The 22,245-nt window shown below is 35.8% G+C and overlaps 1 protein-coding gene across 1 annotated transcript in view; it reads right to left on the bottom strand.

Moving 5' to 3' along the window:
* The window catches only part of LOC150094514 (SAP domain-containing ribonucleoprotein), a 282,266-nt gene that overhangs the window by 34,322 nt on the left and 225,699 nt on the right, over window positions 1-22,245 (bottom strand). The window contains exon 7 of the mRNA XM_090412228.1: window positions 15,045-15,128. Coding sequence (XP_090268354.1) covers window positions 15,045-15,128 — 84 coding nt within the window. The remainder of the gene's footprint in view (window positions 1-15,044; window positions 15,129-22,245) is intronic.

The following is a 22,245-nucleotide window of genomic DNA, read 5'->3' as shown; positions in this document are numbered from 1 at the left end:
ATTGCCTGACAGGAGGACTTAACAGATTGCATGAATGGACAGTTAAGTGGAACTGTGAGTTCAATGTTGCAAAGTGTAAGGTTTTTAAATTTGGTAAGCAATGATGAGATGGAAAGTATATACTTAGTGGGGAAACTTTAAAGGAGGTAGAGGAGATGATAGATCTGGGAGTGGTGGTGGACAGGGACCTGAAATTCAGCAGCCACATTCCACAAGTTGTGAAGATATCACATCGGATAATGGCAATGATGTGGAAGACCCTGACATAAGAAATAAACAAGTTACAATACCATTATATAAGGCCTTGATTAGGCCTCATATGGATTCTTGTGCACAGACTTGGTCACCAGGCTTTCATGATGACAAGGATTTGTTAAGAAAGGGTCCAGAGAACATTCACAAAGGTGGACAGTGATCTTTAGAATGGGAGTACAAGGATAAATTGAGAGAATGTAAATTACAAGCCTCGTGAATAGGAGGATGAGGCAGGAATATGATTGACATATATAAGCTGGTCAGGGGTTGTTATACTTCTCTCTCCCATTCTATGAGCAGAGGAGTGAGGGAAAGGTTCTTTAAATGGGAAGTGGTTGGTGAGTGGAATACATTGCCTGAGTGTGTTGTGAATGTAGACACATTGAATCAGTTGGATGTGCTTTGTGTGCAATAGTGTTTACCTCTTAAGATGAGGCTCTGACTCCATAGACGTCAGGTGTTAATAATAATAACAACAATAAATGAGGAACCATTACACAGTGTTTAAGTTTCCTAAACTCAAAACTAATGTAAGACAATGTAGCAAGTCTATTATGAAATAAGATAAGTTTATACTTCTATATTTTCTACATAAAATTAGGTACAATTATTTGGTATACAGTGTGTAAACAAGAACCAAACCTCAAACATTTTCTAGAAAACTCTGAAAAAAATATTGACAGGTATATGGTAAATATGACAAGAGCCTAATAAAAACTGTGGAAAAGAACAAGCTTAGTTCAGGACAAAGTAAGGGCTGTCAGGATCAGATTTTCAGAATGGTTCAGAAATCATGGGAATACAACAAGGATACATATTTATGTTTTTTAGATCTGGAAAGGCATAATATGACAAGACACCAAGAGAAAAGCAATTCAAAATGCTAATAATATAGTGTAAATAAACGGGACATTATATACAACAATGCACAGTTTATATTTAAGATGAGAGCAGTTAGAATTAAATTAAAGGAGATATGAAGATAGTCTGATGTAAAATCACATGTAAAGGGGGGGGCCTCACTACCTGCTTTATTTTTCATATATCTGCATCACAGTATGAAGGGAAGTGACAATAAACCTGATATGACATTACAATCTTTAAATAAATTCAGTAAAAGTCTTCAGGATCCTTATTTAAATTGATTAATTCCTATAAGAAATTTGATGCATGAAATAATATATATATATATATAAATGGGCAGGAATATGGAAAACATGTACTTCATTCTCTATGAAAAATCTACAGAAGTAAAATATTTCAACTACTTTCAGCACCATTTTTAATGAAGATGGAAAACAGAAAACAGAATAAACAAATCTGATGTAGCAGGGGCTCAAATGAATAAACTTATTTGGAAAAAGTGAGAAATTAGTTAAAATACTAAACAAGCTGTGTACAGCAGAGTTTTTGAACGAATTTTAACTCATACTACTGAGTTGGGTTATTAATGAAAGTTGATCTAAACCTAGAGTCCACAGATAGCATCAATGAGTGACTCACATTAAAACTATAGACATTAAGAAGAAACTTGAATTATGGGGGGCCTGAAAAGTTCTGATAAACACCTAGAAAAAAAAATGATATTAAATCAACTGATATAACCACAAGAAAGAGCATATCTTAAAACCTTTTAACACCCATGTTTCATCAAATTATAATAATTTGTTCTTTTTCTTTTAGGATATATAAGAGAACATCTCAGAGGTTTTGAAGAAATTCGAAGACATAGAAGTGTGGGCCATTATCAAATTTTTCGTGCAACAAGAATCTACAACTCACATTCACCAAACTGTGTGAGACCTTAGGGGACTGTGCCTCAACATATCCAACGGTTGCAAGATGGGTGGCCAAGTTTAAAACTGGGCATCCTGAGACAACAGATGCCACCAGGTCAAGAAGAACTACCACACTGATCACACCTGAAAATATTGTTGCAGTGTATGCCATGATCCTTGATGATCGATGAATACCAGCCAAAAATATTGCAAAGACTGTGGTTATATCCATGGAATTCCCTGGATATCCACCAACATCTGGACATGCAGAAGCTCACAGAGAAGTGGGTCCCCAAATGTTTGAATGCTAACCAAAAGAGAGAATGTGTGCTGTTATCTCAAGGAATTTTGGGTCATTTTGAAAATTCAGGTGCAAATTTTTTGGCTCATATTGTGGCTGTTTGATGAAACAGCCTATTTAATATTTTTTTAACTAATTAACAAACTATTTAATATTTTTAAATTTAAAGAAACACTTGAAAGGAACAAAATTTATCACAGACGATGAAGTCATATCTATAGCTGAGGAATGGTTTGTGCAACAAGGGAGACTTTTTTCTCAGAACTGCAAATGGTGCAGCAGCAGCATTGTAAGAAGTGTATAACACTTCGCAGGGAATATGTACAATAACATGCAAGTTTATGGTTCTACCTCAGTTCCTGAATGGTGATTATGTGACTATCATAACTTTTCAGCACACCCTCCTAAGTAGTAAAGAATGCCCGAACAGAGTTAATCTATGGTAGCATGTTCACTTAAACAGAATGGGAAATGAGAGGTCAGCAAACAGGTCTGGAAGGAGCTATGGATGGTAGGAAAAAGACTAAGAGTAATATCAATATCTAGGCAGACTGATGTAGTTCAAAATGCCTTAGAAGCCTGCAACATAATATGTGGCAAGATTTCAGTCTTGACAAATAACCGACTACACTGGAATAAAATTGTTAACAGATGCTTTTAATTATGCAAATTTATTACTTATGTAAATATCATTTAAACTTATGTAATATGATCATAGTATTCTGTATCCCCTCCCCTAAGCATAGATACAGGAATTTGATGACAATGACGACTTGTAGATCTCAACATTATATATATTGTGTGAAAATGCACTTCATCTTTAATTATCAAACTTTCAGTTAACCAGTTACTGAGGTAGTCAACATGTCAAATGACTCCTGGTACAGCTATGTAACTGCAACTCCTCTGTTAGATCTCAAACAAATTGAGATTACTGTATAATGCAATTATTTTTCCAAACAGAAATACTAAAATGTTGTCTACTGAATTAGTTAATAACATAAAATCATTCACGTTCATCAACCATACCTATATATGGAGGAGCCCTGACATGCTACTTGCAGGAAGATTGTTGTCTACTATGCCACTAAATATGTGGCCAGAATCATGATGAAATTCTATCCAATAGTCCTCAATTCAAGGAAAGTTAGACACTGACAGATTAATGTGCTTCCTTCAAACTTGTTAATAAGCTGTCCAAGATTTTATATGCTGTCAGTGATGGCCTATTTCTCTTTCTCACTTTGGTGTATACTTTCCTATTATGGTGAGATTAGTCACTCATGCACACAGAAGAGGACATTCAACCTCATCTTATGGATAGTCTTTTGTCTGATTAGTATTAATAATGTGCTTTTTTTATGTGACTCCTATGAAATGTAAACATATTGTACATTATTATCATGGTAGGCTAAGCTTAAAAAACAATATAATGCATTTACACTTTTATGTGAATATTTATAACAGAATAATTATTTCATTCTGTATAAGTAAAAGAAAGTATTTTGTATTATTTATTTCATTTTATAACTTGATGAATTTTACAGAGTCTCAATCCATATTATTCAATAATGTTTGAATTTTCTACCACTTCTTTCTCTACCAGTTGTTTTCACTTACCAATTTTGTTGCCAATAATCATGTGAACTGCTCCAGTTATATAAAGGCTCTTCACTACCATAATTACTGATATCATTCTCAACACGTGACTTTGTTGCCACAGGTGAAATCTTTTTTTTTTATAACTTGGCTAAAACATTACAATTTCAAACTTTTATCCTATATTTTCTCATGCCTTGTCTTAAATCCTCTTTCCAATAAAATAATTAACTTTCAGTTATGTGATCATCTGCTACAATGTAATTAACACTGACGTACTAACATCAGCTATATACATCATCATCAAATTCTTGATATGTGCCCTCAAGAGTGTACAGGATATGATAGTATTACATGAAAAATTTACATCATTACTAACTTCCTATCTACAATTTTCCTCCAAATCAGTCTGTTACCTGTCAAGACTCCAATATTATCAGATCCATCGTCTAAGGCACTTTGTACCGTATCAATCCACCTATATCTTGGTCTTCCTCTGGGTCGTTTTCCTGCCATTTCCTAGGTCTTTTTTTACATTTCAACACAGAGATGAACAGATGTGATGGTTACATTAAGGATAAGGCATATTACTTTGAAAAACTCAAATGTAAAAAAGCTAGAATTTTAAACCATCTAACTTTCTTGAAAAGATGTAGACAGTTCAACATTATTCCCACATTTTTAACTATTAAAGAACAATTACAATCAAAAAGAGCGAAACATATTTACTTTAAGGCATCTTTGTCTTTACTCTGTGAAAGAATTCAACATGTTAGATTTTTACTTAGCTAGATAGATCTAAGATGCTTAGAACTTTTTGAAGACATCTCTAACAGCACAGACAGCAACTTATGGAGCATTCTTGACCGCATGGTACAAAACAATTTTGACAAGATTTTTCTAACCAGCAAAAAAATCTCAAATTAAAAAATTCAGCAGACTTTATGAAAGAAAATACATCTCAAGACCAAGTCTCCCTGATGAAAAAAAGTTATTTTCAATCTTTCTGACATACATTATTAAAACCAGAAGCCGACATACTAAAGAAAGGTTTCAACTTCGCTGTCATTCCAGATCACACATAGAAAAGCAACATAGAAAAGCATTCTCTTCATTTCCGGAAACAATAGCAAATGATATCCGATTAAAAAGCACTATTATCCTTTCAACTTCAAAACCACATACAGTAAAACCCCTTTTTTACACTTTTCAGTGGACTGATGGGAAAAAGTGTAAATAGCAGGAAAATGTAAAAAAACATTTAAAAAAGGCTAAAGATGACTTACTACTATGTGAGTTTACATACTAGATTACAAAATTTAATAACTGAAAATAAATGAATTTACAATTACTTACATTTATCTATTTAAAAAAATCTTTAATTGTTGATTTTTTTTTTTTTTTTTTGACATAACGCCAGATTGTTTGCATTGAGTTCAATGCTTGACCTGTTTTTTACTATCAGGTTCAAAGTGGATACGGAGAGTCCAAGATCTTGTGCTAAATGCACACGTTTCGGCATGTCAATCTACATGTCGCAGAATTGCCATCTTTTCTTCTACCGAAATATATTTTCTGTCTTTTTTCTCCATGTTACTAACATGGATAATCCATCACTGCAACTTGAAAGCAACTTTCAGACGCTAAATTATGTAGCAGAAATTCTGCAATATCAGTTCGTACTGTGATCGAAAAATCATGGTATCATTCATTACTACATTGCTGCTGCAAGCGTGCAAATCACTGTGATGGCGGAAACAAAACTACAGCTGAAAGCAACGCCAGCTAGGAACAGAAATGTGCAGATTTTTGCAGAAATAGTTTCAAAAATATATTGCCACCCGAGAAAAAAAGGAAATCATGGGAAATAACATCCACATCAAGTTGTTAATGGCGGGAAACAATATATCATAAGAATAGGCCTTAAGACAGGACCAACGGAAAATGACGTAAATGGCAAGAAAACGTAAATTGCAGGAACATAAAAAGAGGGTTTTACTGTATAATAGTAAACCAATGAAATATTCCGAAAATTTTATTTTAGAAGTACAGAATGGATTTAGAAAAGGATGATCATGTATAGACCCAGCCTTTTGCCTAAATTAATAATAGAGAAAAGAAGTTTATCCCCACATTATCCCTTCTGTTATTCATTATCTATATGGATCACATTATGAAGGAAAGTGATATTAAACATGGTATCAAAACTGGAGATGTTAATGTCAGCCCTTTGCTTTATGCAGATGTTGTTATACTTATAAATAAATCCGCTACAAGTCTGCAAGATTCCCTGACTAAATTGAATAAATGTTTTAATAGATATGGTATGAAGGTCAGCAATAAAAAAGCCAAAAACAATGAAAATAGGCAGAATCATTGAAAATGTCAACTGCGTTTTGAACAGAGAACCTGTGGAACAAGTAAAACATTTCAGCTACTTTAGGCACGATTTTTAGTGAAGATGGTAAATTAAATTTTGAAATTATGGATTCTACATGTATGCTCCAGATGATGATCTTGATATGATCAAAACGTCGGGATAATAAAAAGAGTTATTTAACGCGGTTGTAGAATCCATAATTTCAAAAATGAATGCTGATCACCTTGTAACACTAAAAGAAAGATAAATGGTAAATTAAATATGGAAATAAATAGACAACAGAATCAACAAAGCTGGTATGGTAGGAAGTCAATTGAATAAATTCATATGGAACAAGAGAGAAATTAGTCAGAACACTAAATTAGCTGTATACAAGACAGTGTTCAAACCGATTTTAACTTATGGATCTCAGAGCTGGGTCAGAAGTAAAACACTTGACCAAAGACTAAAGACCGCAGATATGAGAGTCCTGAGAAAGATTAGAGGCGTGAACAGATGGCAATATCATATTAAAAACGAGGATATTAGGAAAGAACGTGACATTGTCAGCATCCAGGAATGCATTAGCAGAGCTAATCTCAGATGGTATGGTCACTTAAACAGAATGGGTGAGGAAAGATTAGCAAAACAAGTGTTCTCTGCCAGGTTTGCAGGAAAACGACCCACAGGAAGACCAAGATATAGGTGGATTGATACTATACAAAGTGCCTTACACAATAGAAATATAAGATCTGATAATGTTTTAGTCTTGGCAAGTAACAGACTGATTTGGAGGAAAATTGTAGATAGGAAGTTAGTAATGATGTAAATTTTTCATGTAGTGCTATCATATCCTGTACACTCCTTGAGGATACATGGCAGGAATTTGATGATGATGATGACTGAAAAATCATTTGACAAAGTTAAAAGAAACATATTTAACATATTAAAAGAAAGACAAATACCAAATGATATCCTAAAAGCTATCACAAGTATATATGAAAATAATCAAATACAAATAAGATTAAATCACGAGCTATCGTATACGAGAAAGATAAACCAAGGGGTCCAACAGGGATATTCTCTCTCAGCAACTCTTTTTAATATTTACTTAAATAAAATAATAATAAAATGGAATAAAAATATACATCAAGGAATTAAATTTTCTTCTACTGTGAACTTAAACACCCTCCTTTTTGCCGATGACCAAATAATAATTACAAATTCTGAAGATAACTCACAGAAAGCCATTTTAGATCTAAATGAGATAGCCAAAGATTATGATATGATAATATCAACAGAAAAATCAAAAACTATGGCCTTTAACGGACAAGATCCAGCAAGAACTAAAATAGTAATAGATAACAAGATCTTAGAACAGGTTCATTTAACTACCTAGGATATATAATCACATATGAAAATGAAAAAGATATAAACGTAAAAATTGCAAAATAATTAAAAATAACTGGTGTAATTAACTCTATATTTAAACCAAACCTAGTTCAAAAACAAACCAGACTAAAAGTATACAATACATTAGCCCTACCAGTCTTAATGTATGGAAGCGAAATCTGGACAATAAAACAAACAACGATTAATAACAGCAGAAATTAAGTTTATGAGAAAAACTGCAATGTATACCCTATTTGATTACAAAAGAAACGAAGAAATTATGAAAGAATTAAACAAAGAACCAGTAATAGAAAAAATCAAAAAATATAAACCTAAATGGATGGAACACGTTCAAAGAATGAAAACAGAAAGATTACCAAAACAAGCCTTAAAGTACAAGCCATTAGGAAAAAGAAAACCAGGATGTCCTCTTAAACGATGACTTCTAAGACCAGAACAGGCCATGCTAGGCCTAAATCTACGCATGATGATGACGATGAACTTAAAAACCACAAAAACTCAATACTCAATATAACTCCTCTTGAAAAGCAAGCTCTCAAGCCTAAAGAAGAACAAAGATATAATCATCCTAAAGGCAGACAAGAGCAACTCGATGGTCATCATGAACACCAAAGACTACATAACAAAGATCACTGAGTTAGTTTCAGACACATCGATCTATCACGTTAGATTTCGATCCAACTTTAAAAAATCAAAAAGAGACTAATAACCTATTACGGAACACAACAAGTTGGTCTTTAGACTTACAATGAAGTATGAAATCTCTACACCTATTGACGCCATGCATATATAGTGCCCCCAAAGTGCACAAAATTGGAGTTCCGCTCCGCCCAATTGCCGATGGAAGAAATTCTCCTACATATCTATTAGCTAAACATCTAGCCCGTCTACTGAAAGAAAATATAAAAAAATCAGATTCCTTCATAAAGAATTCTAAGCATTTCACTAAAAAATTAAAAGGCATCTCGATCTTAAAAACAGACATACTCGCAAGCTTAGATGCTGTTTCGTTATTTACCAACATACCTGTTGAAGAAGTTATCAATATCCTAGGACAATCTCTATCCACATGAGACAGCTCAGCTTTTTCATCACTGCCAAAAAGCTAATTTTTTCAAAGTGAATGACACATTATATAAACAACTTGATGGCTTAGCCATGGCAGTCCCTTATCACCTCCCTGCTCTGTTCATGGAAAAACTAGAAGCTGACATCCTTTCCAAATTAAACCCAAAGCCGTTGGTTTGGTGGATGTAGATGATATTTTCATAATTTGGATAAGCACAGAAACAACCTTATTTGAATTTCTTACAAAAATAAATTCCTTCCACCAAAAAATACAGTTCATGTTAGAGCTTGAAAAGAATAGCCAATTGCCTTTTCTAGATACACTAATCACGAAACAAGAGGATGGACAAATCCAGGCTCACAATCTATTGAAAATCAATACACACTAGACGTTACCTGAACTTCAAATCAACTCACAATATTGCCCAGAAATTCAGCATAATACATATGCTTAAGAATAGAGCGATCAACATTATCTCAGAAGAAAAAGATCTCTTTGATGAACTCACTCTCATATCTTAGACCCTAGTAAACAACGATTACCCAAGAAATATAATCAAAAAGATTCTTCATAGAAACCCTTGACAACAGCAACCTTCTGTCATGCAATATACATCGTCCATCGTCATCCCTTATGCAGGCTCAGTATCAACAAAAATTGCCAAACTCCTTAAGTATTCAACATCAGAGTTGCTCTCAAACCTGTCAAGACAATATGCCATATTTTAAGATCACAAAAGGGCATTAATGCCTTCTTCAAGGTGTATACAACATTCCATGTTCCTGTGGATTAAATTACATAGGGCAAACATCGAGAAGCCTGGAAATTCGAATAAAAGAACACGTAGGAGACGTGAACAAAAACAGAACAGATACTTCAGGATTAGCCCATCATTTCTCGATCTCTAACTACACCATTGGATTGGGATAAAAGCTCCATGCCTTATACAGAAGAGGATTTTCTATGTAGAAACTTCAAAGAAATTCCCATTGTACTCTGCTCTGGAGAAAATCTAAACAGAAATCAAGGAATGATTCTGAAAGACATCTGGAAAAGCCTAATAAGTTCGCTCAGCTTACCAGAATTTCATTTCGCCAAAAACTATATAACGCGCTCAATAAACAATGACTGATATACCACGTCCGATGCTTATGATGTTACACGCCGTTTTAATGTATTTGACTGTGTTACTCCATTATTCTTTTTTATTAGTAAACGATAGTCCCATGTACCGTTACACATGTCCTGAAGAAGCCAGATAGTATTGCTGGTGAAACTTGCAGACAATTCTTATATATTTTACAAATATCTGGTCAACTAATAATGCCAATATAAAATTTCAGTTCAACAGCATCTATTATTTCGTCATAACTAACAACCTTCTCAACCATCAATTCTTCAATATCTGCAGATGAAAAATCATCAAATCCTTCTCTGCCAACTGCATGTGCTAATATGATGATATTGGGATATTCAATTGTATGCAAAGGTATAGGGTTTTTCTTTTTTCACAAATTCTGGCCAAGTAGCTTTCCAGCATGCATTTAAAATTGATGGTTTCAATTCTAATAATGCCAACTTAGCAAGTTTGATGCAATCCAAAATAGAAAATTTCTTCCACACATCAAACAACTGTCAGTAAATTATCATTATCTAGTTTATCTAAAATGTATTGGAATGTCCTTCTTATGTAGTAAGTTTTGAAGGTAGCAATCACACCCTGGTCTAGTGGTTGTTATTAAGTCCAGATTTTTTCCCCATCAAATAGCATTTCATTTCTGGAATGTTGATGGAATCATCCATTAGAAATTTCTTTTGTAACCCAACATTTTTTTTGCCTTCCAGTGCATTGGTAACATGTTAAAATTCACACCTTTCATTGCCTGCGGTCTTAGGGATTGATTAATGAGTATTGATTTTAATATACGATCTCCTGAAGCATTGCTGCAATACACACACACACACACACACACACACACACACACACACACACACACACACACACACACACACACACACACACACACACACACACATTTTTGATCCACACATGAAAGGCCACAAGACCTATAGCATATTAGTGCCATGTGTGAACAAGAGGAATAGAAGGTGGAATCTCTTCACATTTTGCTTGAACAGTTGAGGGTATCACTGGGGAAAACAGAGTGGGGAGATTGTTCCAAAGGACAGAAGTAGATGGGATGAAGGAGGAGGCAGCAAATTTGGTTTGGTGAGTTTCGAGATGGACTACAAAAGTGTTGGTTAGCAGAGGCTCTTGTTTTAATTATTTTGGAGGAGAGTGGAGAAATAATAGTGGCCAATTCAGCAGAGCACTGTCCATGAAAATAAATGTAGAAGAGGCACAAGGCAGAAACTGAATGTCTTTGAGAAAGAGAGAGGAATGACCTGAAGTGGGTCTGTGAGAGAGGGATCATTAATTAGCTGGATTGCCCTTTTCTGGATAGAACCACGCAATCTTAGAGAGGATTTTGATGTCCCACCTAAACTATGGAAGCAATATTCCATGGTTGGGCTAATTTGGGCTTTGTATAGAGTTAATAGGTGTGAAGTAGTGTCTTGTGCAAAAAAGTGCACAAAGTTTTTTGGCAACTGCAGAAGTTATAGTTGAAATGTGGTTGTGTCAGATCGGAGGTGCAGGTCAGTCCAAGAGAAATTGGTCCATGTTTGGTTATTTCAGTATTACTGAAGGCAGAGGGGGGGGGGGATATGAGCTCTTTCTTTGTTGTTTACAAGGTTGTCCTTGTCCCACTGTAATATAGCTAGGAGATCTGAGTTCAGGTCACCCGTCATGGTAGATCTTGATTATTCTAATACTTGAGCACTATAAGGTTTGTCAAATGAAAAGGAAGAATGGAATGTACTGTCATCTGCAAAGCTATGGACAGGATTGAAAGTCAGAGAGAGCAACCGTGACACATAGTGAAAGACTAGTGAGAATGTTGGTGTCCAGTTGCAGAGTGAGGAAGGCAGACCACAGGATGGCAATTTGTTAAGTAGGCCCAGTCGCTGTGCCAAACCTGATCAAATGTCTTTGAAATGTTGAAGGCAACCATGTGAGTTTCTCCAAATTTCTCCATGGCTTGAGTCCAGACCTGGGTGGTGAAAGCAAGATCAGCTGTAGATCACAAGTGGTAAAATCCATACTGCTGGTCACTGATTAGTTGGTATGACTCTATGTAGTTCAAGAGTTTGTTTTTGATGACCTCCATAATTTTAGAGAGAACAGAAGTGAGAGCAATTGGATAGTAATTCGTTGGTTGACTTTGATTACCTTTCTTTGGGATGGGCTGGATGTGGACCTGCTTCCATGTTGTATTACTGAACATGGAAGGGTAGATGCCAGTTAAATAGGATAAACTGAAGAGGTGATACAGGATAGGTGTTAGTTCTGGGGCACAATTTTTTAACACAATAGGTGGGATGCCATCAGGACCAGATGCCTTGTTTGTGCTCAGGTTTTTGAGGATTCTTCAGATTTCTTTTTATTGGAAGACTATGGGACACATGAAGGGAGCTGCTCTTGGTGAAGTGGAGTGGAGAGAACCTTGCCCAGGCCATCAATGCAGGAATTGGAAGAGAAGAGTAATACCAGTAAGTTGGCTTTGTCTTTCGGTGAGGTAACTACATCCAGATGTGGGAGTGGTGGAAACATGGGTGAGCAGAAGTTCAGCCCAATGGCCTTGGCAAGAAGGAGTGACTGCAATTTGGTGAGGAGGTGAGTTTGCAGCATTTGGTCCTTTCAAAGTCTGACTTGGACTTGGTGATGATTCTTTTACAACTGTTGCAAGCTGCAGTGTAGGCAGCTTGAGTTTTGGTCTTGAGCCATTCGTGGTAAGCAGAGGTTTTTTTTCCTTTTACAACCCTATCACACTTTTTTGAGAACCAAGGCTTGGATAGTGGCTGAGAATTTGGAGTAGAATGAGGGATGAAAGTCTTTCATTACTGTCAGGATGATTTCTGTTATTCAGTCTGAGCAGGTGTTTGGATCAGAAGAACTAAAGCAGCAGTCTGACTATAGGAAGGAGGAATAGAATTCACGGAGGTCCTCCCAGTCGGCACCCTTGATAGTGCTAAAGGACATGAGACTGAACTGGAGGGTGAAGGTTGTGGTTCAAGTTATCAACAGGAAAATTGATAACCACAGCAAACCAGGAAGAGGTTAAGTGTATTGGCAAATTGGAGGGAGGTTGTCAAGTATTCTGATAGGAAGACTGATGATTTGAGATCGGTCACTGCTGATGGTAAACGCCTCAGTATCCCTGCCTGCTTGGTCGGTGAAACTGATATATGTGTTTTATACTACTAACTGTTTCTAATAGGTATATTTTTGTTTATGAAAATCCTACCCACAAGAAATATTTTTAAAGCAACAGCACATTACCAACAGATGAGCTAGAAGTTAGATAATCAAGAATCCCTATTCTAGAGACCAAACATTATAACCCCCCCCCCCCCCGCCACACACACACACACCAAGCAACATCAAGCCTCTAACAAGAAAGATGGCAGCCACAAGTGAACAATGAATGGCTTGCGCATTATATCTAAAATGTAGTATTACAAATATATACACTGATTATAATAATTATGGAAATTAGTAAGCAGTATGTAATTAACAAATGAATAATTCAAAATATGCTGCAAAAGAAAAATTTGTTCCATAATAAACTATATTATAATTATCATCATATTCCTGGTAAGTACCCTCAAGAGGTCTACCGGATACTATGACAATATAACACTATTAAGTTGATATTATTATCTATTTCCTATCAAAAAATTTTCCTCTAAATTATTCTATCACTTGTCAGCACTCCAATATTGTTAATCATATATTTCCATCTTCCAGGGCACTTCTGACTGCATTAATGCGCCAAGATTTTGATCTTTCTCTTTTTCTTGCCAGCCTGGCAAACACCTGTTTTGCTAACTTTCCCTCTCCCACTCTATTTCGGTGACTGATTAAGCTCTGCTCATATATTCTTGAATGCTAACAATGCTAAGTTCCTATTTAATTTCTTCATTTTACATATGATTATGAAACTGATACTATGTATTTCCTCTCCTAATTTTTCTCAAAACCCACATTTCTGTGGTCACCATTCTTTGATAAAATGCTCTATTTCTACCTGAGTTCTAAGGTACATTAGTTAAAATTGATTTGAAGCTTGTCCTATGTACTGCTAGATTAGTATTATGGCAAATTTCTCTTTTATTCTATATACATTTATTCTATTGACTTCCTACTGCACTAACTTTGCTTATTTCTGTAGTCTATTTCCATGTTTACTTGGCCATCTTCACTAAAAACTGTACATAAATTAATTAAAATGTTTTACTTGTTCTATAGCCATATTCAGCATGGAGATGATGTTTTCGATTTTCCTGCACCTTTCATAGCTTTTTTTCCCCCTTTTTATTGCCAATTTTCATGTTGAATTTGTTACAGCAATTTATTCAATCTATTCAAAGAATCCTGAAAACTTGCACTAGATTGATTTAGGAGTATAATATCATCTGAATCAAGTAAGCTGATATCAGCATCTTCAATTTTGTTATAGTGTTAAATGCTACTTTCCTTCATAATGTCATCCATATAGATGGACATTGCAAATAACATAGTGAATAAGACTTTTGTGAATTATTCACATCTTTATATCAAAACATAGTATTAATGATTAGTCCATTAGTCAAGAGGATTCATTTCCTCTTCTGCTGGTTAGATCTCCAACAAAGATTAGCCTTTTAATTTTATTTAAGTCAGCTGCCTTCTCAAATAACTCAAAAAAATTTTAAACTGTTTCCTTAGTAGAGTTGTCTGTAGGACCAGTAGAACAAACAAGGTTTACTGTTCATTTCCTCAGTTCGAAATTTGCTCACATAACTCTATTTGAAATTTTTGCCAATCAAGCAGTTTATGTTTATTGTTGAATGTTATCATTACCCTTTCCTTGATCATTACTGCTTGAATATACATCCTACATTTATTATTTAGCAGAATCATATCTACTTTAGTCTCCCTTTTCTTATTATTACCAATCATGTTCATCTGTTACTTCTCCATTTGACTTCTTTTTCATTAATGCTTCTTATTTCTTCTTATGGTAATGGTGCCTATCTTCAATTCTGCTGATGTTAAGTTTGTTCTACAAACTCAACATAATGAAATATATTATTTAAAAAATGTATTTATAAATAGTGATTTATATTTTCAATCATTACAACTTTAAACTTGCAGAGATGTGATACCTCTTCATCAACATCAGTTGTCCCAGTTGCTATTGTAGTACCAAACCTGAGTTTTCGTTTCACTAGCCTCTCTCTTTCTTCAATCTAAGGAAGGTGGGGGAGAAAAAAATTGCATTTTATAAATAATACAAGACCTGAATTATTTCCTCATACTAAATTATAATATGTGCAATAAAATAATTTTCCATTATTTCTTCAATACCCAGAAACATAACTTTCATGTGTAAACTAATAATTATTAATCTCACACAACAAAAACTTGTATAACCCACAGTACACTGGCATCATGTATGTAACAGAAGAAACAGGAATACGTTGATGTGTTTCTTGAACAGCTTGAGGTTATGAGATTGAGGAAAACAGTGAAGATATGAATTCAAGGAATTAAAAAAAAAATTCTTCCTTTCAACTATAAATTTAGCATAATCTCATCCACTTTAGTTTTCCTTGTCTTATTATTACCAATAATAACAAGTATTACCAATAATACTTGTCTTATTATTTTGCATCCAGGAATGCCTGCAAAATCTATAACCCATCAGTATCATATGCACAGGCACAGGTAGAAAGTACGAATCAGTTAATGTTTTTTGAACAGCTGAGAATTGTTAAGTAAACAATGAAAGGAAGAATTTCTAAACAGTTGATTGAATCCACAAGGTGGAATAGAGGCTTATTCAGTAATTTGAAGCAGAATAGTAAATGGATGTTCATTAGCAGCTGCTCATGTTCTTAAAGTTTCAGAAAAAAATTGGGGGAATGATATTGGCCAGTGTGACACTGCCCAGGAAAATATGATAAAGTGATTAAACTTACCAAGAAATTATATTATTGTTTTATCCTTTATCCATGTTTACGCAAACAAGGTTTGTGCATGAAGCCATGAAGATACTTCACATGCAAACTTTGTTTGCTATTAGCTTATACTTGGATGGAGGATTAAACAAAAATAATAAAGTGATTGGTGAATCAGTAAGAACATGGTCAGCACTTTGCTAGAATATCCTTTTCTGGTTAACATTATGCATTTTTAGGTTCACATTTTAATGTGGGGATAGTATTCCAAGTTGGATAGATTTGAGATTTATGTAATGTAACAAACACTTTTACAGGTAAGTAACATCTTCAGCAATAAGGAATACCTCATATTTTGGAAAAATGAAGTCATGGTTAAGATGTGTTTGTGCCAAAAAGAATGGAACATATTTGGAGAACTGGGTATTATCAAGAGAATGAGGAAGTGAAGTACTAGCAAAAAATGGTCTTATTTCTTGCAAAAAAATAAAATAGGGCTGTGTTTTGGTTATCCTTACTGCAGAATACTAGAGAGATCACAGTTTAAGGTTGTTTACATGGAAGTCCTTGAAGCTTGGTATGTTTGTGTCCTAATGGCCTAAACACTATCCTAATAGGATAGTGTTCCCAAACTGTGTGGTGTGGCACCGTTCCATTTATAAAGTAGTTATGTACAAACTACTTACTAAGTAGTTTTGTACATAACTACTTAATACACAGATCTGTTCGGTATTTCTTTTTTGGCCTTGGAATGTCATGAAAAAATTACCGAGATGCTAAGGGCAACACAAATCATGGTAGTTTTGGAGCCTCTGAGCTAGAAGATCTGTTATGAATTAAGAGTAGTAGAGTCTATACTGCTGATCATCAATACTGGGGAGACTCCATTTGACTGCTGATGATCATTTGTATGATTTTTCAAGGAAGTAAAGTGAGAGCAATGAACAATAATTTGATGGTTGTCGATTAACACCTTTGTTATTAGAATACAATGAACATGAACCTGATTCCATGTTGTAAGGCAGATAGATGGTGGATGAGTAGGAAAGATTGCAATGATATATATAGGATGGGTGTCAGTTCTGGACCTCAGGTTATGAAAAAAGTTGGGGTAGGGAACTATCATTATGACCAAAAGACTATCTGGTATCTAAACTATTCTGGAGTCTTCTGATTTTTCCTCACAATATGTCAGAGTAAGCATGGAGTTGGTGGAAAGAATAATGCTAAGGGATGACTTGTCTTTGGGTAATATCATGATGATACAAGTTGAATACAAGTGAGGTGGAAGCATGGAAGGACAGAAATTAAAAACAGTCACTGTTTACTGGCAAGGAGGCAAGTTTCAGCCACTGACTCTTTCAAAATCAAATTTGAAGTTTTTAAGTTACTGTCAGCTGCAGTGTAAGCTAAGTGTGATGATGGATTATTCTTGAGCTGCTTGTGGTATGTTGAATATTTCTCTCAGGGTGCCTTGGCACTGCTGCAAGAGGAGCTAAGACTGGATTGTGGTCCAGAATTTTCAGTAGATTGGGGAATGAAGGGTTTCTTTCCAGTCAGAATTATTTAAGTCATTTCATTGCAGCAGGTGTGTAGATAAGGATATGAAAACAGTAATCAGACCATGGCAATGAGGAGAAGAAATCATGAATGTGATCTCATTTTGTGCCATTGTAAATGCCAAAGTGCATGAGAATATGACAGGTTGAGAATAGAACACTGTATAGTAAAAGAAAACAAATAAGGAGGAAAATTTTTAAAAGAAACAAATAAGGAGGAAAATTTGTTAGTGCATTGATTTCAGCACATATTTCAGCATTTCTTCCACCTTAATCAGTGGAATTGGAAAAAATTTCTTGGTTGAGAACACCAACCCCTCTAAAGAAGATTAATAATCAACAAGGTTAGAGGAATATCAGAATTTCAAGAATGATAAATGCAGCAAATGAGTGAAACAATGAATGACAGGATAATTTTGAGATAAGAAAATCACAAAGAGATGTGTGCATGTTTCTATTTGCATTTTGTTTGTCATTATTTATTTATTGGTTGGATTTTTGTTGTCTTTTGTGGATGGATTTTTGTTTTTTCTTTCTACAGAATAATTTCTTTCTTTGCTTCTTTCTCCTCTCCTTGCTCCTTCCCCCGATATTATTAGAGTATTCGAGGGCTAGGGGTGAGTCTTTCCAAGGTGACAAGGTGGAAGGGGGGAAAGGCAAAGGAACTGGAAGATGGATATAAATTGTTCTACTCTGGAGCGAATAACGAGGGAAGAAATGGTGTAGGAATTGTGGTGTGTGGCAGAATGAAGGGTGAAGTACTGGACGTGGGTAGAAGGAACGACAGGATCATGCGAATGAAATTGGGTCTTGGAGAAGAGCAGGTGGTCGTATTATGTGTATATGCCCCGCAAGTTGGTTGTACAGCAGAGGAAAAAGATGAGTTCTGGAACGTGTTAGATGAAGAAATGAGGGAATTGGAAGAAAATGAGATGGTGATCGTCGGAGGAAACTTGAACAGACACATCGGAATACAGAATAGAGACCGTGAAAGGGTGCATGGTGGCCACGGAGTGGGAATGGTGAACCAGGAAGGAGAGAAGGTTGTGGACTTTGCAGTAGCGTTTGATCTGGCAATTGTGAACTCGTTTTTCTACAAGAGGGAAGAACATTTGATAACATTTAGGAGTGGTAACAACAGTTCACAAATTGACTACATTTTGACTAGAAGAAAACATCTTAAGGTTGTGACAAATTGTAAAGTAATTCCAACAGATCAAGTAGCACAGCAACATTGACTGCTGTGCGCAGACTTTAAAATAAGATCGAAGATAAGAACCTCTGGATGCCATGGGATGAAGACAATTAAGTGGTTTCGCTTAAAAGAGGAGAGTGTGAGGAATCGTTTTAGGAAGAGGGTGTTAGAGAGGATTTCGGATGGACTGTAAAGTGTACAAGATTGGTGGAAACACAATTCAAAAGTAATCCTGAGCTGTGCAATCGAGGTGCTTGGTGAGACATCTGGAAAGATTAGAGAGCAGAAGGAGGGTTGGTGGTGGAATAATGATGTACAAGTGGCAGCTAAGGGGAAGGCAAAGCAAGAGTGGGATGAGTCAAGAGCGGAAGAGGACAGAGAGGTGTACAGAGAGAGAAAGCAAGAAGCCAAGAGAGTTGTGGCACAGGTGAAGGCCATGGCATATCAAGATCTGTATGATCAATTAGAAACAAAGGAAGGTCAGAGAAAAACTTACCAACTAGCAAAATGTAGAAATAAAGCAGCAAAGGACATCTTACATGTGAGGCAGATCAAAGATGATGAAGGAAGAGTATTATGGAGGGATGTGGACATAAAAAACAGATGGAAAATATACTTTGAGGGACTTTCAAATGAGGAAAATGCAAGGACTCACAGAGGAGATGGGCAGCCTTCTGAGGGGATGGTGCAGAACATCAGTAGAGTGGAAGTGACGGAGGCCATGAAGAGGATGAGGAATGGAAAATCGGTGGCCCCCGACAGAATTCCAGTGGAGGCATGGAAGGCACTGGGGGAAGAGGGAATTGACCTGCTGTGGGACCTATTCATGAAAGTTTGCCAACAGGAAAATACACCCAAGGAATGGAGGGAGATGCACAAGACCGTAAAAATAACAGAGGAATAAAGTTGATATCCCACACAATGAAAATCCTAGAAAGGGTTCTTGATGGTAGATTGAGGAAGGAGGTGAAGAATGCAAAGGAACAATTTGGCTTCATGTCTGGTAGATTAACAACAGATGCTATCTTTGGGTTACGGCAGATGATAGAAAAGTATTGCGAGAAACAAAGGGAGCTACATCTGGCATTTATTGATCTGGAGAAAGCATACGATACAGTGCCAAGGCAAGAAGTCTGGAAGTGTCTGAGGTAGAAGAAGGTGCCGGAGAAATATGTCAGATTGTTGCGGGAAATGTACAGAAATGTGAAGACAAGCGTTCGGACCTGTCTGGGACAGACAGAAAGTTTTCAAGTAACAGTTGGCTTGCATCAAGGGTTAGCATTAAGTCCGTTTCTGTTTTAACATTGGATGGAGGAGGTGAGAGAAGATGCGCCTTGAACAATGTTGTATGCAGATGGCATCTTGCTGTGTGCAGCTTCAAGAGAAGCGGGAACTAAACTGGAAAGATGGAGAAAAGTGCTGGAAGAGAGAGAGGTATGAGACTGAGCAGAAGTGAGACAGAGTATATGTGTTGCACAGTGGGCGATGGCCAGGAGACAGATCTGGAGCTGGAAGGAAATGTCATCAGGAAGGTGAGGGACTTTAGATACTTAAGTTCAACAGTGGAAGAAAATGGAGGAGCTGAGAAGGAAGTGGGATGCAGGATACAAGGGGGTTGGAGGAACTGGAGGGTGATGGCTGGAGTGTTATGCGATAAGAGGGTGCCAATCAATCTGAAAGGCAAAATCTATAGGACAGTAGTGAGGCCAGCTATGACGTATGCTATAGAAACTGTGGCCCTGAGGAAAAATAACATCAGCAGGATGGAAGTAGCAGAGATGAGAATGCTTAGGTGGATGTGCGGTGTGACCAGAAAGAATCATCTGAGAAATGACTATGTGAGGGGAACAGTGAAAGTTACGAACGTAGGAGCGAAGATACAGGAGGCAAGGTTGAGATAGTTTGGTCATGTGATGAGGGAGGACGAATACGTGAAAAAAGGGTCATGCAGATGGATGTGCAAGGAAGGAGGAAGCATGGGCAGCCAAAGGAGAGATGGAGGGAGCTGGTAGAAGAGGACTTGAAGATGAAGAACTTGGATGTGGTGACAGCCCAAGACAGGAAGGTGTGGAGGAGACTCATTACAAACAGTGACCCCACTTAAGTGGGAGAAGCTGCAGAAGAAGAAGAATTACGGTTCTTTATGGTCTCTTTCATAGTTAATGGGAGGGGAGACGAATAAAGATCTGGAGGCATGAAGCGGGAAAGGCTTGCAACATGTCACCCCATGTATATAAAATTCCATCTGTGTATTACTTCAACAGTAAGTCATCACCTTCGTGTTTGGCATAATCTGGTTAGGTTCTGAGTCCCTCCAAGTCTTAAGTTGCTCCTGAAGAATACATCACGGGGGAGGAAGAAGAGACAAAAACTGGAAACCAAATATGACACTAATTGTTGTGGGCCTCTGATAAGCAAGGTGGTGTTTTACCAGATGATTTGTCAGCTGATGTGCCACTAATTGTTAAGGTGACTGCCATGAGTAGATACAAAAACTTGCCACAGATATAGTAGAAATAAATAAGATTAAAATAAATGATTATTAGTAATATCACTTAAGATGTTTCTTTTAATATGAAAATCAAAAAAACTGAACATTAGTGGTTATCTTCGAGAATGTGAAGTGGCAGGGCAGTGCAGTATGTAAAGCAAAAGAACTTATCAAGTATCATGTACTCTTACTTCAATTTATTAAAATCAAGTCTCTCCTGCTACTTTTACTTGTATACAAAACATTGTTGAAAACCAGTAATCATGCATGAAGTTATCATCTAAAATGCTTGATAAGCATTTTAGATGATAACTTCATGCATGATTACTGGTTTTCAAGAAATTTAGTTAATACATTGCCTTCCCCCCCCTTTTTTTTTTTTGATCGCACCCATGAAAGGTTGTGAATTACAATACATTACATTAGTATTAGTAGCATATGCATTTGATTATCTGAAAATCCTACTCTAGAGACCGAACATCAAACTTTCCCAGGCCAATAGTAATCAAGGCAGCAGTCTCACACTGGATAACCAAATTCATCCATTACCTAAAAAGATTCACAAACATCCAGATCATAAGCATATCTGCATATGACTAAGAAGATATGCTATCTGCTCAGCCAATCAAGCCAGCAAAACATTTGCTAAATACGTGAAGTGCTTTGAAATTACTTGATGTAATTAGAATATTTTCATATAAGTTTAATATCCATAGTTGCTTTGAGAACCTAGTTGCATTTCAGGTATCTGAAGTACTTTACTGTATGTTTTCCAAATTTATAATGAATTACTCTGTAAGTATTTAATCTGTGTATTGAATAAAATGGGTCTAAAATAAAAATTTCATGTTTGTTTAATGTCTATTTTAGTCAGTAAGAAATCGCATGCAAATTACTTCCCATTCTCCAAGTTCAATATAATTCATCAATATTTAGAATGAATTATACTGTTTTTGAAATAGTAAGTTTTCCAAAATGACTAACAATAATGAAATAATAACAAGACATCTACTTTCCAGTCACAATTATATCAAAATTTCTATAACCTTGCATATATTTCTTTCTGTTTCTAAAAAAACCATAAATAATAATAATACTTATCAGCTTGAAAGAGTACATCTCCCATAAAGGAAGGCCATCAGATTTATTTAAGTTAGGATG

This window comes from Typopeltis vanoorti, chromosome 22 (assembly GCF_054136105.1).
Source record: "Typopeltis vanoorti isolate ZY-2024b chromosome 22, IOZ_Tvanoo_1.0, whole genome shotgun sequence".
NCBI lineage: Eukaryota > Metazoa > Arthropoda > Arachnida > Uropygi > Thelyphonidae > Typopeltis > Typopeltis vanoorti.
The sequence above is the reverse complement of the archived record's forward strand: the minus strand, read 5'-3'. Positions and strand labels throughout refer to the sequence as shown.